Source organism: Kogia breviceps, chromosome 19 (genome assembly GCF_026419965.1).
Source record: "Kogia breviceps isolate mKogBre1 chromosome 19, mKogBre1 haplotype 1, whole genome shotgun sequence".
NCBI lineage: Eukaryota > Metazoa > Chordata > Mammalia > Artiodactyla > Physeteridae > Kogia > Kogia breviceps.
In genome coordinates this window covers 52,879,242-52,906,875 of record NC_081328.1, presented here as the reverse complement: position 1 = coordinate 52,906,875, position 27,634 = coordinate 52,879,242, and the positions used below count along the sequence as shown (strand labels likewise).

The 27,634-nt window shown below is 48.7% G+C and overlaps 1 protein-coding gene across 15 annotated transcripts in view; it reads right to left on the bottom strand.

The window, feature by feature from the left end:
• Positions 1 to 27,634, bottom strand: part of SLC39A11 (solute carrier family 39 member 11) — a 316,340-nt gene that overhangs the window by 74,460 nt on the left and 214,246 nt on the right. For all 15 annotated transcript variants that reach the window (XM_067020591.1, XM_067020588.1, XM_067020585.1 and 12 more), the window contains one exon: positions 24,758 to 24,928. In XM_067020591.1, the coding sequence (XP_066876692.1) occupies positions 24,758 to 24,928 (171 nt within the window). The remainder of the gene's footprint in view (positions 1 to 24,757; positions 24,929 to 27,634) is intronic.

The window sequence follows — 27,634 nt, the reverse complement described above, 5'->3', positions numbered from 1 at the left end:
TGGGTCTTCGTTGCTGCGCGCGGGCTTTGTCTAGTTGCGGCGAGTGGGGGCTACTCTTCGTTGCGGTGCACGGGCTTCTCGCTGCGGTGACTTCTCTTGTTGTGGAGCACGGGCTCTGGGCCCGTGGGCTTCAGTAGTTGCAGCACGTGGGCTCAGTAGTTGTGGCGCACAGGCTTAGTTGCTCCGTGGCATGTGGGATCTTCCCAGACGAGGGATCAAACCCGTGTCCCCTGAACTGACAGGCGGATTCTTAACCACTGTGCCACCAGGGAAGCTGGTCTGCCTTCTTTACACGAACTGCTGAGTCCACTGAAGCATTTATAGCTGTAACCCCTGGACTGAACAGATTTTTTTCTTGAATATAATACACAGGACTTCATGACAGAATGCATTGTTTGGAACAGAGGAACGGACAGATGAGGGAGGAAAAAGCTTAAGGGTAATAGATTTTGGGACTTCCCTGGTGGCCCAGTGGTTAAGAATGGTTAAGAATCCACCTGCCAATGCAGGGGAGAGGGGTTCAATCCCTGGTCTGGGAAGATCCCACATGCCGCGGAGCAACTAAGCCCATGGGCCACAACTACTGAGCCCCCGCGCCTAGAGCCCGTGCTTCGCAACAAGAGAAGCCACCGCAGTGAGAAGCCCGTGCACCGCAACGAAGAGTAGCCCCCGCTCGCCACAACTAGAGGAAGCCCGCGCGCAGCAACGAAGACCCAACGCAGCCAGAAATAAATAAATCAATTAATTAAATACATTTTTTTAAAAAGGGTGATAGATTTCAAGCTTCAAAGGGGGAAAATGCCTCTTGATATGCACATTGTTCTGTCTGAATTAATGGCATGAGAGGCACAGAAAGGGATAAGCGACGATGGTAAACACGCTCTGCTTCTCGGAGATTCGGGTTTAGGGTAGACCTGAGCTGTTTCCAAACCTGCGTCCTGAGTCCTTTCTCCTTTCATGGCCTGGCCAGTAGAAGCAACACAGTCCTGCCTGGCAAATGTGAACCAGAGCTCTGGGCTTCCCGAGCCCCGTCCCCATCCCCACGTGAGCACACAGGGAAAAGACAGAGTCTTCAGGCTGGGAGCCTGAGAGACCCACGTCCCGCCTCCAGCTGATTACAGCAGCCTTCAAATCGAGGTCACGGTTAGCACCCAGCCGTGCCTGAGATCTGTGGCCTTCTCCCCAGAGCCACCCCGGGGAAAGGAGCCGATGGGAACTCCCGGGAACAGCCACCATAAACTGCTTGGGGTGGCCGCGGTGCCTCCTTTCACCCAGAACAAGGGAATTCAGAAGCTCACGCTTATTGCAGCCGTGTGGTCCAGGAGTACAAATCGCCCAGAGCTAGGAGAGAGGCTGGTCCAAGAGAAGGCAGCAAAGCCTTGGAGAACAGAGCAGAGCAGACCAGCCCCCCCAAAAGCCAGCCTGGGCAGCGAGGGCCAGCACAGTGTGGGTCCCTCTTTCCTTGGGTCCCAGGCAATCATTTTGCTAGTTGAGAAGAACATCTGGCAAACTGCTCCCCCGACTAAATCTTCTCTGCTTCCCACTGCTCTCGAGAGAAACAGCAGAATGTTCAGCACGCTCCCTGAGGCCCTGGTACCCTGTCCGCCGCCTCCATCCCAGCTTCGTCTCGGCCACTCCCGGCTCCCCCGCCTGCACTCCAGCTGCAAGGGCCTCCCTTCTCTCCCTGCACCTCGTCACGCTCCTTCTGGGTGCGGGGCTCCTGTGCACAGCTGTCCCGACAAACACCTCTTTCACCTGGTCAGCCCTTCTCTTCCCTCAGGTCTCGGGGTATCTCTCGCTTCCTGGAGCAAGCCCGCCATGGTGCTCCGGTTCTTCTCCCTGTCTCTCTGTATTAGCTACCCACTGCCGTGTGACGAGTTACCCCCAAACCCAGCAGCTTAAAACAACAAACATTTGCCATCTCACGCAGTTCCTGTGAGTCGGGGGCTGTGAGATGGAAAGAAAGGTACTGGACACATCAATATCCACACTGCACGAAGGGGATGGATGCCTTCAAAGTTCCGAGGGAGGAGGATTCCCTCCCGTAGAACAGAATTCTGTACTATCCTGCAGCCAAGTCATTAATCCCGAGTGAGGGCATACAGTCAGAATGGGCATCATCAGAAAATCTACAAACAACAAACGCTGGAGAGGGTGTGGAGAAAAGGGAGCCCCCGGCTCTGCTGGTGGGAAGGTACATTGATACAGCCGCTATGGAGAACAGTACGGAGGTTCCTTAAAAAAACGAAAAGTACAATCACCATATGACCCAGCAACACAACTACTGGGCATATACCCAGAGAAAACCATAATTCAAAAAGACACATGCACCCCAATGTTCACTGCAGCACTATTTACAATAGCCAGGTCATGGAAGCAACCTAAGTGTCCATCGACAGACGAATGGATAAAAAAGATGTGGCACATATATACAATGGAATATTACTCGGCCATAAAAAGGAACGAAATTGGGTCATTCTTAGAGACGTGGATGGACCTAGAGACTGTCCTACAGGGTGAAGTAAGTCAGAAAGAGAAAAACAAGTATCGTATATTAATGCATATAAGCGGAATCTAGAAAAATGGTACAGATGATCTTATTTGCAAAGCAGAAATAGAGACACACATATAGAGAACAAACATATGGACACCAAGGTGGGAAAGGGGGTGGGGTGGGATGAACTGGGAGATGGGGAGTGACATATATACACTATTGATACTATGTATAAAACAGACAACTCATGAGAACCTACTGTATAGCTCAGGGAATGCTACTCAATGCTCTGTGGTGACCTAAATGGGAAGGAAATCCAAAAACAGAGGGGATATAAGCATACGTAGAGCAGACTCACTTTGCTGCACAGCAGAAACTAACACAACTTTGTACAGCAGCTATACTCCAATAAAAATTAATTTAAAAAAACAAAGTGAGGGTATGATAAAGACGTCAGCTAAGCAGGGCATCGAAGAGTTAATCTCCACCATACTCCAGATTATTCATCTATTTGTCTATTTAATTTGTGTGTGACAAATTACTCTAAAACTGAGCCCCTTTAAACAATAAACAAGCATGATCTCTCACGTTTCTGTGAGTCGAGAATCCAGGAATGGCTTAGCTGGGTGGTTCCAGCTCAAGGCCTCTCGCGAGGCTGCTGTCAGCACGCTGGCTGGGGCTGTGGTTGTCTAAAGGCTGGACTGGGGCTGGAGATGAGCTTCCAAGCTCGTCCGTGTGGCTGCCAGCCGGAGGCTTCAGTTTCCTACCACCTGGGCCTCTGCAAAGGGCTGCTCATGATATGGCAGCTGGCTTTCCCCAGAGCAAGTGATCCAAGAGAGAAACAGAAACAGAGCAACCCAGACGGAGGCAGAGACTCTGGACAACCTAGTCTGTGGAGTCACCCACCCAACCTAGTCTGTGCTTTTCCCCGATCATGAAATCCAGCACACGCCAGGGAACGGAAACTGGGCTCCACCACTTGGAGGGAGGAATATCAAAGAACTTATGGACATATTTTTAAAACCACAACCTCCCAATATGTGAGGTCAGAACCTCCTGCTCGATGGCTCGGCGGTCACAGCGTGCCACGCTTCTGCTTCTTACGACTCGTCACGAGGGCGGGCACGTCTGCTGTGGCGGATGCTGTCTGTCTCTGTTTCTAAATTCAAGACTCCATGAAGGCAAGGACCGTTGCACAACTGGTGAATAATACCGCATTTGGTACATAATAGGGGCTCAATAAATATTTGTTGGATGAATGAACAAAATAAACCAGAGAATGAACAAGGAACAAACAGAAGGGGAAAAAAGGATGGGGGAAAAGCAGGATATAGAAAACGAGTACAAGAAAGAAGTCAAAGCTATTTTTTTTTAATATACAGGGCACAGTGAAATGCAAATTCCATCCAGCGCAGCGTGCCAGTGAGCCGCCCTTTCTTTTGACTGCAGCTCAGACACTCTACGTCATGAGGAGGGAGCCCTGGGCTCAGCCTCGAGCGGCAGGAACCTCCTTAGATCAGCTCAGCAGGCCCCTGGTCACAAGAGAAAACCTGTTTTCTGATATCTGAGCATGCAGAGGAGCCCAGAAGTCACATCTCATTTGTTAAATGAGGCTTCCTTCCTCGTCCTCCCGGTAGTAACGGGCTTCAAATCCACCGGCTCCCATCAACAGCACCCAGGGAAGCCAGCCGGCCGGTCTGCCCTGTCTCCTTCACTTGGCCTCATCCCACATGTATGCTGGCTCCTCGCCCTGCTGTTCCCAGCACCCCTGCTCCCGAGTCCTGGAAGCACGCCCTCCCCGTGGCATCGGGCTGTCATGACCAATTAGACGGCAGCCTGAGACGTGGTCTCTGGAGGCGGGACCTTCCAGCTTCCCCCGGGGAAATGTCAGATGGGGGGGGGCGGGGGCAGGAGGCAGAGGGGGGCGGCCGGGCAAAGGTAGGGAGAGGGAAGGACGGAGACAATGTTTCACCAATGGGAGGCCAGAACGCAGGCCCTGGAGAGGACACGCAGCGTCCAGAGCAAACCGCACACACCGAGATCCAAGAGCGTCGCAGCATCATACCCGATACAGACGTAGCACTGACCGCGCGCAAGATACGGGAAGTGCTCCGTATACAGAAAGACACGACCCCCGGTCCTGATGTTCAAAGCGCGCGCGCACGCGCGCACGCGCGCACACACACACACACACACACACACACGCACACACGGAGAGAGAAAGGGTAAATGACAATATAATGCAAGGTGGCAGATGCCACAGGCTAAATAAGTGATTCACACAAGAGTTCTCAGAACCGAGCTGCCCCCTGGGATAAGGCAGCCCCTGAGAGTTTCTGCAGGAGTTGGGGCAGTAACTTCCCAAATTCCCAAATGCAGCGCTTCGGGGAAGCTTACTCCCAAACGGAGAACCTCAGCTTGTGAGTCCCTGCCCGTGCATGAGGAGAATGTGCTCTGCTTTCCACGCGCAGGGCACTGCAACAGCCTGAGACAAGCAAGGACCTGCCCACCGGGAGCTGACGATCTAATTGAGGACGCGAGGTTCACACGTGCACCAATACTGGTGATCCAAGCAGCACGTGGATCACAGCTATTACTGGAATGATCATAAATAATAACAACGAGGTGCCTGAGGAACGCCCGGCAGTCTACTCTACTGGGAGGCGATGTGGAACCTCGGCAGGGCTCAGCTTCCACAGCCGCAGAATGGGTTTGTGAGCACTGACTGCGTTAAGGAACAAGGCGGCCACCGGCGGCAGAGAGGTCTTGAATGTCTTTCCTTCTTCCTCCTTCCCACCCAGCAAAGGGATCAGGCAAGAAGAAGACAGCGTTAGACAAGGGTTTTAACGGATGGGGTGCTGGGAATGGCAGGTGCTCTTTATTCCAGGAAAGGCTGGTAGAAAAAAAAGGGCCAAAGGTTTGGGGAAGGCCGATCGATTGCAGCACACATAATCAGACCAGTGGGTCCATTTCCTGGCTCTTCATAAGTGCCAAGTTGGCAGACACGGTCTCATCTAATCCTCACCACTAACACATGAGATGCAAATCATGAGATGCAACCATCGCTGCCCAGATGAGGGGACTGATGCTTAGAGATATCAAGCATCCAACGCAAGCTGGTGGCAGAGTCAGAACCCAAACCCAGGTCCTTTGCTTCAGGGTGTGTGCTCGTAACCACTTCTTCAGGCTGCCTCGGGGGACGCTTCCTGCCAAGGAGTGATGACAGCTTGATGTCATCAAGCTTGAAGGCTTGATGACAGCATCTGCATGCAGGATCTGGTGGCCTAGGAGTGAGTGCCCTGTGGCATGGAGGAGGTAGTGTCCCCTCACCTCTCTCTCTGTCTCTCACAGGAGTGGGCAAGAGGGAGCAGCGACTGGACTTGGGGCTTTGGGAGAGCAGGTCTAGAAAGGAGGGGGCTGGACGTAAGACTGAGGCGTCTACTTGGGGTTCCAGGGAGGCTGGTGTTATCACTGATAGAAGGAAGGATTCCTGGTGGAGAGAGGATGAGACGGGCTTGGGTTACATATGTGAAGCGTGAAACACCCCAACCTATCCAAATGGGTCTTAACATGCTCGGGCTGGTTGTGGCGCACGGGCTTAGTTGCTCCGCAGCATGTGGGATCTTCCGGGACCGGGGCTTGAACCCGTGTCCCCTGCACCGGCAGGTGGATTCTTAGCCACTGAGCCACCAGGGAAGTCCAACATTATTTTTAATGTTCACTTCAATTCTAAATTCTTTGACCACTGAGTAAAAGGTGGGATTTTTTTTTTTTTAATGAAAAAGTCCTCTATCTCTTTCCTCCTTTTCAACCAGACACACAATTTCTTTGCTCTTCTCCTCCCACCACTGACTGGATGAGAAGCTCTCAGGGTTCAGAGACCACATCACCCGTGTCTTCTGTACTCAACTAAGTACCTCAATGAGATGAATACAGCAGACACTGTTAGATGAAAGAGACTTATTTTGCCATAAAGTATACTGGACCTAAAGCAAAGACTCATACCTATAGAGCTATGAAATCTACAATAAAGCTGATGCATCCACAATAAAAATTCTATCAGCTAAGCTGTCTAACAATATAAGGTTTTGGAAAGAGTAACTATTTCTACCAGCCAACTTAATGGACCTGTGAATAAACTGTTTTTCCCCCACCTCGAACTTGGCTTTAGTAAAAAATGATATTGTATTTCCTTTGGCCCAAAATAAGAAAAACGAAACATACTATGTTTGGAGAGAAAGCTACTGCCGCCCAAGGTCATCTTACTTTAACCAGAGCTCATTCCTGTGGGAAGACAGGTATCTAGGCACTCAGTCTGACGGGCTGGCAGCCTTTCTCCTTCAGCGGACCTTCCCCCAGAGGCGACTGTGAGAATCGGCACCACTATATCCTCGACATCTGGGTCGCTCTTTGAAATCAGAGCAACAATAAAGAGTAATGTGAACTTGGATGATTTAGAATCTAGAGTCTAGGGTTGGATAGCAACCATTACAAAGATGCCCGAGCGATTCAATTACAACTGTAAGGTGGCAGAAGGGACGGTTAACCACACCAGAAGGTAATGTGCTCTCAAGCAACTTAAAAGCTTCTGCTGATGGGGGAGCTAGAGTGGGGTAGTAGCAGGACCACCCAGCAGCTCAAAAGCCCTGCTTCTGGTCCCATCTCTGCCGCTAACCTTGCTGTGCAAGCTTGGACAAGCCATCCGGTATCTTGATCTGGATAAAGTGGGTAAACTAAGTAATTTCCAAAGTCCCCTTTACAGGATGCACTTTACTATTGTACGATACATGGATAAAAACTGCAAAGATAGGGCTTCCCTGGTGGCGCAGTGGTTGAGAATCCGCCTGCCGATGCAGGAGACACGGGTTCGTGCCCTGGTCCGGGAAGATCCCACATGCCGCGGAGCAACTAAGCCCGTAAGCCATGGCCGCTAGGCCTGCGCGTCCGGAGCCTGTGCTCCGCAACGGGAGAGGCCACAACAGTGAGAGGCCCGCATACCGCAAAAAAAAAAAAAAAAAAACTGCAAAGATAAATACAAAGTCTGCTCTTATAACTTCCTCCTGTGTCTGCCAACATGTTGATGGTCTTTGAAGAAGCACTGTGTCTGGGAGGGGCTCAGCTCTCATATGCTCACAATCCCTACCTCTTCTTTGTGGAGACAGCACTGTGATTCTCTCTGAGAAACCCCACCAGACTAGGCCAATCAGATTTTCTCTTCCAGAATTAAACCTTGAGCTGAACAATACAGGGGCAGAAAAGAGTTGTTTCTGAGTCATTATGGTGTCAGCCCTTTGAAGAGACCGTCCATTAGCTCACATCTATAACTGCAGATCTTGGGATGTCTCACTCTGGGTCCCCCAAGGCCTGGCTATTCCGTTTTCCTTTTGATTCTCTGAGTTACTCCTTACACTTCTGATAAACTCCTTGGTATGACTAAGCTGGCCAGAGCTGACCTCTGTTGCTTACGAACAAAGAATCCTAACTGCCACTGAACTCTTTTCTGGCCTATCGTGGGACTTTAAATTATCTTTTGAAGAAACAGAATTGTATTCATTTTAAAGTACCCTAAAAAAAGAAAACCAAAAAACTAGATTTAAAAAATCTAATAAGACATCCCTTTCCTTTAACTAGAAAAAGTGGAGCTGTTGCACATTCCGAGTCATAAACTTAATTTTCTGCTACTGTCACTGTACTAAGATTAACTTGGTAAAAGAGCATACGGTTCTTTATCATGCTGGACCAGAACTAAGGCCAACTGCAATCAAGTATCAAACCCTGGAACTAGCTCTGTCCTCCTGTATAATCAGGGATATCACCAGAATCCTTTGCAACTCTCGGCAGCATCCAATCTACCAAGCACTCCCTGGAGAGAAAAACAGAAGCTGATCACTCAGCCAAAAGCCCATTATGGCACCTCTGGGATTTCTTCTGCCAGGAAAGCAATGAGCTTCTTTTTAGCGGGTGGTCCAAAGCTATGCCAGAGCTATGACTTCCAACGTTACTTCTGAAAAGAGTAAAATGCCTGTGGTCAGGGCAGAATGGCACAGAGGGGGAGCTTCAAGGAAGGACACCTATACCCCATTAACAAAGACTAGAGCCAATCTCCCTGCTAGTGTGGCTTTGGGAACCAACATTTAAAACTGGTCACTGACAGTGCTACTTATTTATGGTTGACGACGGCTGGCTAATAAGGCTTTGAGGATGACTTTCTTGAAAGGACGCAGGGAGACGTTATCATGGGACTTACCTGGACTCAGAACTACTGCGGACAAAGACAACCAGCATCACCCTCTCATTCTAAGCCCGTGTTCTCCAATACGGTAGCCACGTGTGGCTATTTACATTTGAATTAATTAAAACTAAATAACATTACTATCCACATATCCAATACGGTTGCTAGTGGGTACCACACGGGCCAGTGCAGATACTGACTGTTTCCATCACCGCAGGAAGCTCTCTCTATTGGACAGTACCGATCTACACAGAGGGGCCTGATGCTCTGTGCAGGTCTTAGTGGGGCGCGGTCCCTCCAGAACGGTGCTGCTCTCCAGTGGTCCCAGGGAAAGTGGGGGAGCAAGGAGGACAACCATGTCAAGGACCCCCTTGAAGAGAATGATCAGAGTGAGGATGAAAGAACGTCTCCTTATTCAAGACAAGTGACGAGGGGCCACTCCAAGGGAAATGCCTGTAGAGCTTGGCACGCCTCCCTGGGGAACTGCTCTCCGAGCGTCTCCTGGAAGAGTCCCGAGGGCAGAAGGTAGCCAGGAGAACTCCAGTGGCAGACGGAGGAGAGGGGACTGCCTGGGGGTAGCCTGCATTTCCAGAGGGCCAAGGGGCCAAGGGAAGGTGACTTGATACAATCTGTAAAGGTTCACCCCTCAGAGGCCTACCTACGAGGGCACATTGACTCTCAGGGAACCAGTGTAGAGAGGACCACTGGGGGTAAGGGGGCCTCCTAAGTGGTCATCACAAGAAGCCCTGCCCCCACCAGTGGGTGTTCCCATGAGGAGGTTCAGAAGACCCCTCAAAATTAGGACCCCATGAGATAAAGCTTCCACACTTGAGAACATGCTACCTTGAGGGCACCAACACTGAATCACAACTCTGACCTTCAGGGAAGACCTCTTGGAAGCTGCCACCCAAACACAGCCTCCTCCCCCCCACCTCTCCCTTCTCTCTTCCTTCTCCTGCAAGGAACCAGCAAGATGAGCAAAATAGGGGGTTAAAAGAGAACAACAAGGAAAAGAGAGACCACCCACCTCTGACCCACTGTAGGCTTCTCAGGCTAATCAGACCAGGAGCTCTTGATGGAGAGGCGCCACTGAAGTTACGGTGGACTCTGCCTCGTCAGCACTGAACGTGACAAGGCAAGTGCACAGCCACCCAAAACTTACTGGGAAGTTTAGGTATCTGCTCGTGAAAGCATCCAGGGGTGAGGCAGGGAGAATCAACAGAGGAGTTAGATAGACAGGGATGTGAAAATAAAGCCATTCTGTGATTTTACCCTACAAATTCAGAAGGTTCTAGAAGAAACGCATGAGGAAGGTGTAGCCCAGGTAGGACGGAGGGATGCAGTAAGCCCATGAAGAGGTGATGGTAAGAGAACAACATTGAGAATGACACCAGAGACCTGCCAGTTTTGGAAAGCAGACCACGGGCCATGGCAGCACAATAAGGCATAGAGAACTAGCTCCATCTTACATAGAGAAAACGGTGGCTCAAAGAAATTCAACAACCGGCCCAAGAAGACTAGTGAGTGTCCGAGGCAGGATTCAAACTCCAGTGGGCTCTTCACCACCCCACGGCCACTTCTGTAGGGAGTGGTCTTGAGTGGGGGGCCCTTTGCGGGAGGGAGCTTAAGCACACCACTGGTTCTGAGACTCTCCGGTAAACCACTGTGTAGGGCAGAGCTGATGCTGACTTCCGATATCCATTCTCCCCCTTTTCTTAGCAAGAGAACACTGTGTACTAGAACTTTCCAGAAGGCAGAGCAAGAGTTTGAAGTTGTCCTCCTTGGTACTATCGGAAGAAAGGAGTGATGGCTGGAGCTCCAATGGCGATCCTGGACTATGAGGCAACTTTAAAGCCACGTGCAAAGCAAAAAACTAGAAAATGCCTATGTCTCTGGATTTGTTTTGTATTTGCCGTACCCATGCTGGACTGCCTGTCGCCTGTCTCCAGACGTCTTTTAAATGAGAGAAGAAACCGTTGTTTGAGGTTTTCTGTGTAGGCAGCCAACCCCTTATCCTAACTGGGAAATCAGAAAGGCCACTGGAGAGATTACATACCACGGTCTTCAAAGTCCCACATGCCTCCTTTGAAAGCATCTTGACAAGATTTCTGTGGGTTGAGGAAAGTTCCCGACGGTGGTCTTCCAGTTGTAGAGTATATGTGTATCTCCACGACCGTACTCCTCAGACTGGGCTTGAGCTCAGCGTTCCCTACACCTTTTACAGGGAGAAACTCCCAGACGCAGCTTTGAGGATCGGCGGCAACGGGGAGTTATTTTTTTGAAACATCTCTTAGCTATTTCTTTTGCTCTTTCTTCCCACCCCCATCCCCGTGCTAGGGAGAAAAAAAAAAAAAAATTAGCCAGGCAAGAGTACATTCAATTCCCTTTCTTAATTAGAAGCAAAACATTTGGAAAGCGGTGGCACAGCCGTATGAAGAGCATTTGCAAGTTATCCAAGAGCGCAAAGCTAGCATATTAGGCAAAGCAACGGGGGTTGTAGAATACATTCCAGGCTAGTGGAGAGGGTGACCCAGAGCCGCAGGGGCGTCTGCCGGGCACAGCTGGCGCGGGGCCCTTAACCCCTTCACTCACTGCTGGCCGCGCGCGGAGAGGGGCTCGCGTGAAATACAAAAACAAAAAGCAAAAAACCCCAAAGTGCCAACAGCATCGCCACGAACTCTATCCTCCCAGACTAACACAGCAGAGCACCTAACGGATTTTAGGGAAGCTTTCAAATAAATAATCATTTCCTGGTAGCGGAGATTAGATTTCATACACCATGGCTCAGCCTAAGCTGAAGCAGAGAGGTGTGAAGAAGAGAGTTCTTTTTCCAAAAGAAAAAATTCACTCCTAATCCACTAACAGACAGGGAGCTATGCCTTCCAAACTCTGTGGCCTGGGGAAGGAAGCTGTTATCTTGATCATAGCATTTTCTGACTTCAGTGGTTCTTGGGAGCCAGCTGGGTCACAGCAGATGTAGGAATGGCTGACGACAGCAGATCCTGGGCTTTCTTTCAGCAGAAAATGTTAAGGGCGAGTTGCCGCACTCAGTGGATGCTGGCTATGACAACGCCATGACCTCCCAAGATAAGGCAGGCTGTTTCATTTGTAGACAGCTCTAGCTGAAAAAGCTATTCCTTAAGCTGTGCTAACATCTCTTCCCCTGTACCTTGCACTCCTTGGTTCTACTTCCGGGTTGGAAGGGAACGTAGGATGAACCCAGAGTCTTTTCGCCATGGTGCTCCCTCTACGATGGAGAGTAGCTTCTATCACCCACATCTGCTTTCTCCAGCCTAAAAGGTCCAGTCATTAGAGCCACTGCTTCCTCTTCGAGTTTCTAGCCCAGCAGGCTGGAGACTCTTATCTGCAGGCCCATATGGGTGTGGAGCTGTCTTCTACCCTTGGGCACTCGGAGGAGGGCACAGATGGAGAAGCCCCAAGGGGGACCACTTCTTGGGGCTGACTTAGCTTCCCGGGGCCTCCTCAGTGCCTCGCAGAGAGGAGGCCAGCAGTGAATATCGAGACCAGTAAATGACTGAACGAATGATGATGTCTCTTACTGAATCAAAACCCAAATTCTTTGTCGTGCTCCTGAATACGCTTTTATCACGTGTTTGGGGGATCTAATTTCAGGACTCTACTTGGGTCCCTGTCTCTGCTCATTTTCACCTCGTTACAGCCCATCGGAATTCCAGCCTGTTGAGATCTTTTGATTTAATGACTTAATCATCCCACAAATCACCTGTCCCTCCCAGCTTCGTGTCAGCTACAGATTAACTGGCATGACATTAATATACTCATCTGAGTTGATTAATTATATTTGGCTTATATTCGTATTACAGGGGGTTTTTTGTTTTGTTTTTTTGCGGTATGCGGGCCTCTCACTGCTGTGGCCTCTCCCGTTGCGGAGCGCAGGCTCCGGACGCGCAGGCTCAGCGGCCATGGCTCACGGGCCCAGCCGCTCCGCGGCACGTGGGATCCTCCCAGACTGGGGCACGAACCCGCGTCCCCCGCATCGGCAGGCGGACTCTCAACCGCTGCGCCACCAGGGAAGCCCCGTATTACAGGTTTTTTGAAGAGGCAGGGTAAACATCTTTTGTCTTGTCTTTCTGAACGGAGGGTGTTATGGACTCAACTGTGCCCCCCAAAACCCATATGCTGAAGTCCTAACCCCCAGGACCTCAGAACGTGACCTTACTTGGAAATAGGGTTGTTGTAGATACATTAGCTAAGATGAGGGCACACTGGAACAGGCTGGGTCCCTAAATCCAACATGACTGGTGTCCTTATACAACAGACACTTAGAGCGGGAAGACACACGTGACGAGACACAGGGAGACGACAGCCATCTACAAGGCAACGAGAGAGCCTGGAACAGACCAGACCCTTCCCTCGCAGCCTCAGAGGAGCCACCCTGCTGACTCCTGGATGTTGGACTTCCAGCCTCCGGAGCTGTGAGGCAATAAATTTCTGTTCTTTAAGCTCCTCAGTTTCCGGTCCTTTGTTAAGCAGCCCTAGGAGACTAATACAGAAGGAGAGGAACACATGGCCCTGGGGGTCCTCTCAGCTAAAACTGTCACCTCTGAGACACGAAGAAGCTTTATCTGTGCCTTAAACGCGCCAGGGGGGAAGGGAGCATTTAAGTACCACTCCTGGATGCGGTCCCCTTCAATTCTTCAGCCTGCTGACACAAGAGCACAGAGCAGATGTGAACTTTTGTGGCTTCGGCAAAGAATCCCTTGAGGATGGCCGTGAGGGATTTTGTTTTTTTCTTTATCACGAGCACGAGAGTTCAGAGGAAGACATCTAGGTTCACTGATTACCAACATCTGAAACATGCAAATAATTCAAAGATGGAGAATGGAAAAGGGCATATGCTGCTGCTGTGAAATCTCCAAAAAGAACATCTCACCCCCATGGACAGAGAAAAGTTGGGACCATAAATGAAAACTCTGAATTCAAGAGCCAAGCTGTGGAACAGAGTGAGGTGGGTCCTGGGGGTCCACACGTCTGATAAGAAATCAGGGTTGAAATCAGGGTTAAAATCGTTGCTTAATTCAGCACTTTCTGTAATGAGAAAGTGCTCACTGATAACAAAAAGAGATGCAAAACTCAACTCCCTGTTTGTCAACTCAGGTACTAACTCAGCTGTGTCTTGGATAACACATCAATTTGTTAAAAACGCACACAGCAGAAGCAGCTACTTCTCTTCTTCCAGTTGTCAGAGCAAAACTCCTCTACTCTTCTGTCCAGCAAGCCGAAGGAAAACAGGGGAATCTGTGGCTTGGTTTCCTTGACAACCTTATCTTCACTCCTGTCTCTAAGCAACAGGGCACTCTTCAGAATTACCGGGAGGTAAAACCCAGCACTTACCCGGAGTCTTTGAGGACCAAGCAAATCAGGGCAGAGCAACTGGTCCCTTACGGGGCAGGGGCCCAGGAGCATGGAAAGGTGAATGGGTCCAAATGTCCTCCCCAGACCCCATGCACACCCCAGCATTCCCCCCGAGTCCTTGGCGCTTGGAATTCCACGTCTCCACCCTCCCTCCCCTGGTTTATTCCTCTGTCCCCTGCAGGGGTCAGTGACTCAGTTCATCAGCTGGCTTCCCCTGCCACACGCCCCACGGCCAAAGAAAAGCCCTACGTGGTCCTTGTGTGAAGGAGAGGCTGACCCCAGAGCACAGGGCACAAAAAGGAAAGCTAAGATGCCACCGTGACTTTTTGTAAACAAAGGCTCGGCTGGAGAAAAGTGTTTGATTAAAAGAGAGGGGTTGCTGGGTTGACATTTAAGAAGACTTTGTTTGCACCTGAAAACAGGATTCAGAGATTTTTATTCTTCCCTGGCACCATGTCCCCACCTCTTCCCTAGCATCTTTGCGCCGGGAAGAGTTTCTGAGAATATACAGAGAGAAGCAAGTGAACTAAATCTCTGGAAGTGAAAGCTCTGAACTTTAATGACAGCAAGAGAAGAGAGCTGATGAGTGCAAAGCTCAGAAGTTGAAAGGGAATGAGATGTGGAAGGCAAAGGTGCTGGTAAACGGCGCTTTTGACGGCCGTGTCCGAAAATCCGGATCACTGCTGTTTACCTGGCACCTTTATGTCTCAGGCAGGCTCATTTCCACGACCATAGTTCGTTCTTATATCACCCGTGAAGTAGCGGGTGGGGCGAGAATGATTCACCTTCCTTCCTTCCTTCACCTTGGAAAGCTGCCAAACGTTAACGATCACACAGTTATTTTCAAAACGAGATTAAAAACTAGAGACTGATTCCTAACTCTTACTTATCTGTGGTTTGGCTCGTCTAAACTGCTATAAGGCAAATGCAATTTCCAAGTTTTCTTGTCCCCAGGAGCTGTGCGTTATTTTCTGATTAATGTTTTTCGGGAGCCCATTAACATGACAGATCTGTTTGAGATTCCTGTCCTTGTTCGTTCTCCTTTGAGTGGAATTATTAAGTAGAAAAGCCCGATTTCACCATCAAGCCCTCATCTGAGTTCCATTTCCAATAGCTGCTTTGCCGAGGGTGGAGCTGAAGCCACGAGCAGGGGCTGCAAAGATCAACTGATAAGGGACACTTCCAGGGTTAGGAAAAATACCAAGTAGTGGGAGGAGAAGATGAGAGGGGCTGGGGGAGTGACTGTGCTGAGTAATTTGCTGGACACGGGGGCATGGCAAGCTTTGGCACAAGGTCCGGGGCAACAGGAAATGGGATTAAATATATACTCCTAATAGCTACCAACCAGGGCAAGGGCGGGCAGGGTCACCGCTGATTAGGGCGAGACCTTGCATGCAGATGTGGCGCTGCCCCTTCGGGCAGGTAATATCCAAAAAACACAGACCACGGGGTTGTCTCGTCTCTGAAGAGTTGAGCCTCTGAAGATGGGTGGTTTGAAACGGCTTGAAAATCTAGGTGTCGGAGGGAGCTCAGGCTCATGGTAAGCCCCAAGGGGCGTCACACAGACTGAACTGGCAACCTCTACGCTTGCTGTCAGGAGCCATATGCATCTTTTCCTCTCCGCGCCCAAACCCCCAGGCTGAGGGCACCACCTCCGAAGGGGTCTGATTCTGCTGACTTCCTGTGAGAATCGATTCATCCTGCACTGTATTATAATATGTGTGTATAAACTTTCTCCTGTTGGATTGCAAACTCTTTCAAAGTAAGGACCATCTTGCATTCTTTTTTGTACCTCTGGGAGCACCCACATCTGTGCCATCCAAAGTGGCAGCTACTGTAGGACTTCCCTCGTGGTGCAGTGGGTAGGACTCCACACTCCCAGTGCAGGGGGCCTGGGTTCGATCCCTGGCCAGGGGACTAGATCCCACATGCATGCCGCAACTAAGAATTTGCGTGCCTCAACTAGGAAGTCCTATAGATCCCGCATGCCACAACTAAGTGTTCACATGCCACAACTAAAGATCCCGCATGCCACAACTAAGACCCGGCGCAGCCAAAATAAATAAATGAATATTTAAAACAAAACAAAACAAACAAACAAAAAAACAAACCCAAAGTGGCTGCTACTAGCCCTGTGTGACTATAAGATGCTTGGAATTTGGCTAGTATGATGGAGAAAATAAACAATTTAATTTTAATTAATTTGTTTCAATTTGAAAACGGAAGAAGTATAAAATCTTTTTGCAGTAGGGCGACATTTTACTTGAATCACTGAAAATTTCACTTGAATCACCCAGAAAATTATGTGCCAGAAGTGTAAAATACACACTGGAGTTCAAAGACTTTAGTATATGAAAAAAAAAGAATGTAAAATAATCTCGATTTTTTAAAATAATGATTCTATGTTGAAATGCTAATATTTTGGCTATTTTAGGGTAAATAAAATATATTTTAAAAACCAATTTCACCCGATTTTTAAAATATTTTTTTAACATGGCTACTCTAAGGTTGAAAATGACATGCGTAGCTCGCATTACACTTCTATCGGCCAAGGGTGATCCCAGTGCTCCATATACAGAAAGTATCCAGAAAGTACTGTTGACTGACTATTTGAACACGATAAACATGACTTCATCACCTCTCATCTGGTGCCCATTACAACCAGAGAAAAGCATTTTTCAGGCCACGTATCTGGGTTTAGATACATAATCTCCGACCAGGAAAGAGAACACAGAAGACTAGTGACAATGTGTGCTGATCACTAACCTTGCTCCTTCTGAAATGGGTTGAAGGTGCAGGACAGCAATAGGTTGTGAAATGAGAGAAGAATCCAGAGAATCAGACCCAGAAGAGAATACATTTCATGCTTATCTCAGCCGGAAACGGGCCTCTGGGCTTCTCGGCAGCAGAGGGTGAAAAAAAAGGTATACGCACTCAATTATACAAGTATCGTTTCAACACGGGAGACAAAGCTTTTCCAGGTGGGGCATTCTGAAATAAATATTTAAGAGAACTGGGTGATGAACCGGGCAATGTCCCCAGCAAAAATCTTCCAACTCCAGGGTGAGTCAGGAGCAGCTGTTCTGTGAGGGGCTAAACTGACACAGACAAATGATGTCGCCTTGCTCGGGGGATGGGTGTGTGTCTCTTTGCAGACAACGCGCATCACGCCCAGAGGAGAGGATTTACTAGCTGACCTGCGAGCAGCTCTCCACGGCCCCCAGACGCTGGACAGGACACAAGCCTGCAGCACAATTCCCCTGCACAAGCCGCCCTCACCCTGTGCCACCCCCACAAAACCAGATCAGAACCAAAGGGAACACGAATGATGCCACCACAGGGGTGACCCTGTACCACACTCAATTTATTAAAAAAAAAAAAACAACAACTTGCAAATTTGGATCTCTAAGTGTTTTATTCATAACGTATTTTTGACACACTCCACGACTGAGAAAAACCATCTCAGGAAACAAAATGTCTTCCCTAAATAAAACTAGTCCCAAGGCAAGCTTGGGTAGGCTCTGAATCATCGGTGAAGTTACATTTCTATGCGGTCCATCCAAAAGCGGTGCCATCCAATAGCACTTCCTGTGATCATGGAACTGTTCCTCGTCTGCTGTCAATATGGCAGCCACAGCCGCATACGGCTCTCCGGCACCTGCCATGTGGCAAAGTACAACTGGGTCTAGATTCTGCATTTTCTTTCTTTCATTCTGATCAATAAAGAGTAGAAAATTTGGTGGCTCCAGGATTCGAGCCCTGGCCTTTCTGATTCTACAGCCTGTGCTTGTCCACATGGCTAGTAGCTGGCATTCTGGGCAGTGCACCTCCAAAAGGGCTTCACGCAAACCACGTTCCAGCCAGAAGCTGCCTGGCCATAGTAGAAAGACAACTGGAGATGACTGGAAACTTTGGGTCCTGATACAAAAATAGGTTCAAATTCTCTTGCTTTAACTTTTTTCTTCAATTTACATAACAGGTAGAAGAAGGACATAACCTAGGAGATGTGGAAATGGGTCTCAATTTCAAACCCTCATCCTTGTGTAGCCTTAGAACGTAGCCTTCTTGATCTGAGGGCCAGAGAGTAGGGCACAGGCATCTGTGTGTCTGTTGGCCTCGGGGCCGGAGTTGAAGGCGAATCTGCAAGTTCCCCAGTCGCTGTCCAGGGATCGCGCAGGGATCCGGGAGCTGCGATTTCACCCTCTGGGTGTTTACGCGGCCGGCCCTCCCGCTCAAGCCCACCAGCCTGATTTGCGAGCGTGCTACAAGTTTCTGCTACGGCACATGCGCAGGGGTACAATATGCCAAGCAGACGTCACCCCCCACACAGGAGCCTGTGCTGATTATAATGTCAGGCTCCCCACGGAGAATCAGAGAATTACAGGAGAACATTACAGTGTTTCCAAACTCCTGGAGTAACTTCCTGGAGGTGAAAAGCAAAGTGGATCTGAGATGGTCCCACTCGAGACCACCGAGACCAGAACCGAACGATCTCTGGGGAGCAAAGGGGAGTCAAAAGTAGGTGGGAGGAGGGGTGTGGAGACCAGGAGGAGGTGGAGGGAGATTAACATCATTCGGGCCCTGCTGTGTCCCGGGCGTCGTGACCTGCACTTCATGGCAGGCAGCACGGGGAGTGGCCTTGCTTGTTGCCACGCTGTCAGCTCACTGAACATTGAACAGCAAGATAGATGTCATCTCCGTTTTTACAGCTGGGACAACTGAGACTCCCAGAATCTTACCTAGGGACGCCCAGCTAGTAGAGTTGGTGGCTGAGGGTACAAGCCCTGGCCTTTCTGACTCTGAATCCTGTGCTCGGGCCCTCCCTCCACGTCTCCTTCCTTGACGCGGCTGAAGCGGTGACCGTCTGCCTGGGAGACCCGGGCGTCCTCGCTTGATGGTGGTGCCGGTGGGTGTGTCGGGGGCTGCACAGCGTTCACCCCGCACACGTACCTGCAGGGAGCCCACAGCGGCAGGTGCCCTGGCGGGGACGCGGCTTCCGCTCCACGCTTCCTCCGCCCAGGTCTCCCCACTGAAATGAGCCTGCGGCATCAGGAGTGACCATCACGGATGCTAACATCTGACGTGGCAAGCTCCAAAAAGTGAGACGCACTTGCTGAACTTTTCTGGAATCATGGCTGAAAAGCTCTGTGATCCACCGGAAGAAACGCAATGGCGCTCCCTAGGGCAACAGGCAGACTGGAAGTGGCATATAGAGATAAGCGTGGATCACGGTCTACCAGGACCTGCTGTGTGACCGTGAGCTCGCTCTTTGACCTCTCTGGGTCTCAGCTGCTAAAATGTAAACCAGGGGTGCAATTACCTAAATCATATACATGGAGCACTTGACGTGGGCGGCACTTCCAAAGGCCCCAGGAAATGGTGGCCTCCGGTATCCTCGGGCATTGTATTCCTGCCGGTGGTTTGTGGTTTGGAGCGGGGCGCAGCTGACTCACGGACGGAGCCTGGGTGTCTGGCTGCACAAAATGCCCCTCCAGCTTCTGGGAGCAGAGCAGTGGGAGGCGGAGGCTGCTGCACCAGGGTTTTCCCTGGAAAGGTCCATGGCTCTGAGTAGAATTTTCTATTCACTCTTTGCCCCAGGAAAATGAAGACTCAGTAAGTTCTTCTTTTGAGCTGTTGGCTCCTTTCCACACACGCTCAGTGCTCTCTCGTCAAAGCCACAGCATGTGGAGACCACGGCAGAATGAAGCGTGTGTGTATATATATATATATATATATATATATATATATATATATATATATAGATGTATAAAACTAAATCACTTTGCTGTACAGCAGGAATCAACACAGCACCGTAGGGACTTCCCTGGTGGTGCAGTGGCTAAGAATCTGCCTGCCAGTACAGAGGACACAGGTTCAATCCCTGGTCCAGGAAGATCCCACATGCTGCGGAGCGACTAAGCCCGTGAGCCACAACTACTGAGCCCACGTGCCACAACTACTGAAGCCCACGTGCCTAGAGCCCGTGCTCCACAACAAGAGAAGCCACCGCAATGAGAAGAAGCCCGTGTTCCCCAACAAAGAGTAGCCCCCGCTCGCCGCAACTAGAGAAAGCCCACGTGCGGCAACGAAGACCCAGCACAGCCCAAAATAAAATTAATTAATTAATTAACTAATTTTTTTAAAGGCACTGTAAATCAACTATAATTCAATAAAAAAATAAAAATAAAATAAAAGCATTTTTATCTGATCACATGAATCATAAATATTCATTATAGAAAAGTTGCGTTATAAACCTCACAAAGCACGAAGGAAATAAAAATCAGCCATAATCCTGTAACTCCATAAGCCCAAGAATAACCAACCACTGTTAACATATTAGTGTATAAATCTGTGGGGTTTTGTCCCCTCAAACAAAATCACTTCTGATGAAAACATCAAGTGTCTCATTTAAAGCCATGAAATGGGGTCTATTAGGAGCCGTCAAGGAGGACAAGACAAACAATTAAAATCAACTGTCCTGCTGTTCTAGAGACACAGGCAGTGACCTCCAGCTCTCTCTGTGTCACTGTCAGAACCAGCAAAGCAAACTTGACCCCTGGCTCTGATGAGAGGAGAATATAAAGTGTGCGATTTACCCAGCCTCGTTTTCTATGGACCTTTATAAATCATGTCAAACAGCAAGGAAAGTCCAGTGTATCCCAGAGACCCACAGAACTTAAATGCGTCCCTTAGCCCACCTGGCGGCCAAGGTGGATAGGAAACTGAGACACCTGACTCCCCTCCTAGAAAGGAGGCCAGGTCCCCAAATGCACCAGCCATCCCCGGAGCCCAAATATATAATGTGCTTCAATATGAAGTGTAACATGGGTTCCAAAAACAAGATGGCGCAGCCCTTCTTGCAAGAAGCTCCATGTATGGGGGGAAACAAATACATTCAAATAACTGCCATTCTGAGTGATAACTATCAAGACAGAGGCAGACACAGGACACAGGGAGGTGTCACCCAGGAAGGAGTGATGAACACTGTGAAATAAACGAAATTGACAATGTACTACTTGTCTTCTTTTTCACCGAATCATCCAATGCCAGAGCTGGAAGGAACCACGGTGATAATTAACACACACGCTTCCTACCCCCCCTCCCTCCCCACCTCCCCGCCAACCCCACCAAATTTTCTGATGGAGCAGTGCTTGAATGAGATAAGTTCTAGAATCCCTTTAAGCTCTAAATTTAACGTTCTCACGTACGAAGACCATAAGCTACTCATGAAAAGAGATCAGTGGGAACTCGATGGCTGGTTGATTTTTAATTCCACTCTGACACAGAAAGGGAGCCTGTTTTCCGAAAGCCCGGAAATCCCTGGAAGGCTCCGAGCCCAGGAGTCTGTATGACATGGCAGGAGAAGCCCGTTAAGAGACAGTGTGCTCCCAAGGCTACAGAGTGGGGTTGCTTTCACAGAAAACATGCCGTTTCCTTGGGAGAGCGTTTCCCAAAGGACTCAGCTCCCCAGGCTGAGCCGCAGAAGGGACGTTTGGTGAAGGGGAAAAGCCCCCCCCGCCCCGTTCTGGGGAGCCTTTGCACCCACCGCTTCCGGGTGAGCGGGGATCATGTCTGCTGGCCTCCATCGGGCATCACCCTCTCCTCCTGAGACATTTCAAGTGCTTGCACGGCTGGACAGTTTGTTTCTCTAAAGCGGGGGTTCCTTCCTGCTCTGGAGCCGTGGGTGGACTTCGTGAGATCTGTGAGTACCCAAAACCGCCTGGTAACCGGTTTGCGTGCAGCCTTCTCTTACGAGAGGGTCCATAGCTCTTAGCAGATTCCTGGGGGAGTGTGAACCACAGAAGTCTCAGGACTCATTTACCCTTTGCACACGTGTCTAAACTATGAAGCCAAGTGCCTTGGGTGTGCGCTCACATCTGCATGTGGGTCCTCGCGCTCCAGAAACCTCTGGGAGACAGCACACGCGCTAATAAGATTTCCTTTTAACTCCTACATTAAAAAAAAATTTTTTTTAAACAAAATGTCATCCCCAGGACATACAACACTGAACCAGCCAAGAAAAAAAAAACTTCAAAAAAATCAATTATCCATTTAGTTGCTGTGAAAATCTACCTTTAAACCCAGAGTCTCAGGGAACATCAAAGCTCTAGTTAAATGTTTAATAAACCATGAAGGCTAGTGCTAAAGAAGATACCTTTTCAAAGATAAGTTGGTGACAGACAAGCTCTTGAAATGGTTCTCATCAAAAGGCAGGAAGCTGCCAGAAGGCAAGGGTGGGTGAGTGAACTTTCCTTTAGGCTGAAGTGAGGAGCTTGAGACTCTGGGACTGAGCCCCAGGGGGTCTTCAAAAACACATCTATTTGTATTTAGATCTTTATTCTTTTTCAGCTGGTTAAAGAAGGAGTCTTAGATGGTAGAAAGACAGCCAGTAACTATTATGACTGAAAAGAGGGACTAAGTAACTTCTCTTCTCGAATGATTAGCATTTAACAGGTTGAAAGTGACCGTGGAGGTTTTGGAGCTGCCCTCTGCAGAGACCCTGGTCTCTCGATGAGCTCTTTAACATATTGGGGGTGAGTATGACCAGATCCTTCCACCCAGGCAAATCCACTTTGGTCAGATTTGTGTGCTGGGGTCCCACGTTAAGACATCATCTCAAGACATACTGAATAGCAAGCTCTCGGAAAACAACCAAAATAGTTGTCTCAGAACCCAAAGGGAAAAAGCCAAGAGAAAAATGAGAGGGAAACAGATGCTGAAAATAACTGGGAGCAAATTGCCCTATACAATCCTATGACAGAAATTCCTAAGATCAGGACAGAAATAAGAGAGGAAAGTGTTTCTCATCTAGAGGAAGATCTGAACTGAGTGATTAGACAAGATGTTCTGAGAGATTTCATATATATACTGCAACAGACAACATACTGATATTTTCATTCCTTAAAGATGACCAAAAAAAGTCTTCACTGCACAAGCAAAAGACTATCCAGGTACACACAGGGGAAAAAACTCGGTTTGGCCGTGGCCTTCACTTCCACAGTATTGAAGCCAGAAGGTAACAGAGTAACATCTATTAAGAGCTATAAGGAGAAATAGGTGCCTCTAGCAAAAGCTATGCCTAGTCAAGTCTTTGCTCCTGTACTGGGGTAACAGGTTGACATTATGAACTCTGCAAGGACTCAGACAATATATCACCTGGCGCTTCTCCCTGAGCAAAGGTTATCACTCAAACTTGAGTTCCAAAACTATGAAAGATGGATCAGAATGTTTAAGAACACAAGACTGAAGGAGTCAGGAGTATTATTAACACTAATAACAGGTAACACTTTTCAAATGCTCAAATGGCCCAGGTACTGTATAGACTGTGTGTGTGTATATATATATATATATATATATATATATAAAATCTCATTTAGTTATCAAAATTGGTATAGTTCATTTTGTAAATAATATCCCAGTTATCTCAGTAGTAGCATTATCCCCACTTCATAGATGAGAACGCCAAGGTTCGGAGAGCTCACGTCATTTGTCAATATAAACTAGTTAGTTAAGTAGTAGAGCTGGAGTTCCACAATGTAACCCAAGGAGATCCTCAGGGTCTCTCAATTTGTTTTTTTAATAATATCTTTATTCTTTTTTTATGTTTATCTGTCTTTTCTAGTTACTCTATATAAAACATATTATTTTTGAAACAGAACACCAATACATTTTCTTTTCAATTAAAATAAATCCAAAGACACAAAACAAATTACTCCAAAATGTTAAAAAGGAAAGGACTGGTAATGTAATAGGGAAGAACCTTTGTATTCTGTTACAAATTCATCACTAGAGGGATGTGGCCTATCAGCTTAAATGATACATAATGGCCCGTCTCTGGAAACCCTGCCTCCCAGGTAATGGGCATGAAAACACCTTTGTTTAGCTCAGAGGAGACAGCCTGACCAGGCCCACCTGTGAACCACTGCAGGGAGAAAGAAATTAACACACCCCCTCCGGAGGCTGAGGGGAACCAGGAAATGTCTGACTTGACCCCCTCCCCTTTTAGTACAAAAGAAGCCTGCATTCTAACTCAGGCAAGACGGTTCTTTGGGACACGAGTCTCCCACCCTCTCGGTCTGCTGGCTTTCCAAATAAAGTCGCTATCCCTAACCCCAACGCCTCGTCTCTCGATTTATTGACCTGTCACGTGGTAAGCAGCCTGAGCTTGGACTCGGTAGCAGTAAGGACACATCTCAGAAAGATGTCCCCATGAAGAAACCAGGTAAGGCGAACATCAGTGTACAACGGCACTGAATTCAATGCTTTTAAAAAGGATTAAGAAGAACCAGAGACACTCTGTGTTTACGAGAGGTGCAAGCCACAGCAATCGGGCAACAGCTACGAATTTATGCCCAAATGACGGGGTATCAAATATGTGAAGAAAGGAACTCATAGGTGGAAACTGGAGTGAAACTGTCTGCAGTAACTGGGACCAGAAGTTTTAACACGCAGTGATCGATCTAGAGCCGGTAACCCCAAAACTAAACTAAAGAAAGATTTGCACTCCCTCCCCCATGCCCCCTAGAGAAAGGACCGGCATCATGATTGGCCAAGCCCCTTCTCCAGCCAGGCAACTGAGCTGACAGGGTCACTTCACCCCCAGACCCGTGGCTGGACCGCTCGGGGCAAGACCTCACCTGGGATGTTGTGTATGGTGATGGCCAAGATGAGTAGCGTAATCCTCCTCCAGCTGCTGCCGCCGGGCAGCACCGGGTTCCCCTGAGACGGCACGGGGGCAGCTGGGCCCTCTGGAAGGTCGGTGGTCACTGCCTTCTTCCTCTGATATGCCTCGCCGTTCTCACTCTTGTCTGAGCAAAAAGAGAGGGACGGAAAGAGAGAGTAGTTTGGAAACGGGCACGGCAGTACTTGGACAAGCAGCAGCTAGAGGAAGCTTTCAGGGCTGGAAAACAGTCTATTTCCTAACTTCCTAAGGGACCCTGCGCACTTCTGCCTGGTCCTCCCCACCTTCATTCACTCACTTATTCATTCATCAATCAGTCCTGGAGCAGACATGCAGTGCCCAATGTACGGGTACTAAAAAGGGTAAAAAGATCTATGCTTATGTAGAGCTGATTCGCTTTGTTACGCAGCAGAAACTAACACACCACTGTAGAGCAATTATACTCCAAGAAAGATGTTAGACAAAAATGAGAAAAATTTGAATAATATGTCGATAAATGGAAAAATTATAGAACGTGATAGCACAGTTTTGTTTAAATTTATGTGTATGTACCGAAAACAGATTGAAAAGATAAATGTCAAATAGTAAGCCATGGTTATCTCTGAGTACAGGACTTATCAATAAAAAAAAAAAGAAAAAGGGCAAAAAGATGAAAATGGGGCACCCTAACACTGCCTGTTTAAGAGAAGCAGTACTGGACGCAGACCCTGGAATGAGGCGGCCTCGCTCACTTCCTGACTCAGCCTCTCATCAGCCGTGTGGTGCGAAACAAGCTATTTAACCTCTTTGTGCCTTAGTTGCTTGATTTATAAAATGGGGTAAGAACAGGACCTATGCCACAAGGGTTTTGTGAGAATTAAATGAGAGGCTGCACCGAAGTGCTCAGACCACACAAAGTGCTTATGTGTGGACTGTGGCTCCTGTCACACGTTCCCTCCCTCCTGCAGGAGGTGGCCCTGCTCTACAGGTCACACTGACTCAGGGGAAACCAACTCGGATGCCAGGCTCAGCCAATCAGATTCTCTCGCCAGGGCTGGGGGACGGGAACGGGGAAGGACCACGCGACCCTCAGTGTGGGCTCTGCATCCAAAAGGTCATGTGATGTAAGGGCAGCCACGACGTACGTGCACGAATGGGAGGAGGGGACAGCGGGACAGAGAGTCAGAAGGTAACAGATGTACAGAGACAAGCAGAGATGGGAAACCACGCAGCCAGAGACAGACAGACAGACGACAGACAGAAATACAGACAAATGGCAGCCTGGGTACCATAGGACATTCTGACCCTCATGGGCCGACTAAGGTACCCAGCCCTTGGGTTTCATGAGCTAATAACCTTCCTTGTAAAAAACCCCCTTTGGCGGGAAGGGGTGAGGGATAAACTGGAAGTACGGGATTAACAGATGCACACTACCAGATACGAAATAGATAAACAACAAGGATTTACTGTATAGCACAGGGGACTATATTCAATGTCTTGTAATAAACTATAATGGGAAAGAATCTGGAAAAAAAGGATATACATGTATGTATAGCTGAATCACTTTGCTGTACATCTGAAACTAACATAAAATTGTAAATCAACTATACTTCAATTAAAAATAAAATAAAGTTCCCCTTTGGGTATAGATTTGAAAAGTGTCATTTCTTAGGGCCAGATTACGCCAAACACCCACGGTCTCCTGGGTTATTTGCTAACCCCTAATGGAGGCAAACTGCCTGGATCTGAAACACAGGACCGAGACTGAGGCAGGGAACCCAGGCTGCGGTTCACAGCAAGGGAAGGATCTGTCAGACAGGCTTCCTGGAAGAGGCAGGGAAACACCTGGAGACACAGATGGAGACAAGCGTCCCTCCATCATCTGAACCTGCGGAGCCTGACCCAGATGTCACAGACAGGTCACCAGAGCCTGTCTTTGGGACATCCACCACAGGACAGGGCAACCCTACAGCCCCAGTGTTGGCTCTGCTACCCCAGGGGGATTATCAGTGGCCCCTTTCACTCCCCAAAGTGTCCTGGTTTGAAAGATAAATTTTACGGCTCCCCAGGTTGGGGGAAACGGCAGAAGATTGACTGAGGCTCTGCTCAGGTGGGGTCCAGCCGACTCGAAGGGCAGGAGAGAAGTCTCCGTGGTAACTACTTCCCTTCTCTAGGGACAAATTTCTCACAAGCAAAGTAATTCTTATCTCTAAGCTGAAAATTGCAGAAAATTTTTTCCCAGAGTCAAATTAAGAAACTTAGGGGATTCCTTTACGCCTGAGCCCGGGCGTTGGGTGCGGCCTCTCCTTACTCCTGGAAGTAAAGCAAGAAGAAAAGCGCAGTCATCTCTCACCCCCTCAGGTGCTTCAAGACCAGGGTCTCACTCTATAAACTGGATCAGATCTTTGATTCCCTTTCCGGATGAACCTATCTTAATGGAATACGGTTTGTATGCCAAAAACATGAAAAAAAAACACTTCTTTTGAAAAACCATTACGTGTTTGTTGATTCACATCAAGCCAGTGCAGCCTGAACAGTAAGAAAGAGCCCAAGAGCAGGTAGACTCACTCCTCCCCAGTTGGCTCTCTCTTAGAAACAGCTGGATTTCAGATCCTCTGGGGAGAAGGGGGCCTTTTATCGATCCTCTGAAATGGTAGGGTTGTCAGCTCCCCAATGGTCTGCAGGCACGGCCCACAGCACTGGCCTCTGGAGGGCGCAGCTGTCTCAGGGGACGGCAGAAACTCCTCCTAGACTACAGTTTTTGCACGAGCTGAAGCTAAATATTCACCACGTGGTATCTATACTGTGTGTGTGTGTGTGTGTGTGTGTGTGTGTGTGTCTGTGTGTGGTGTGT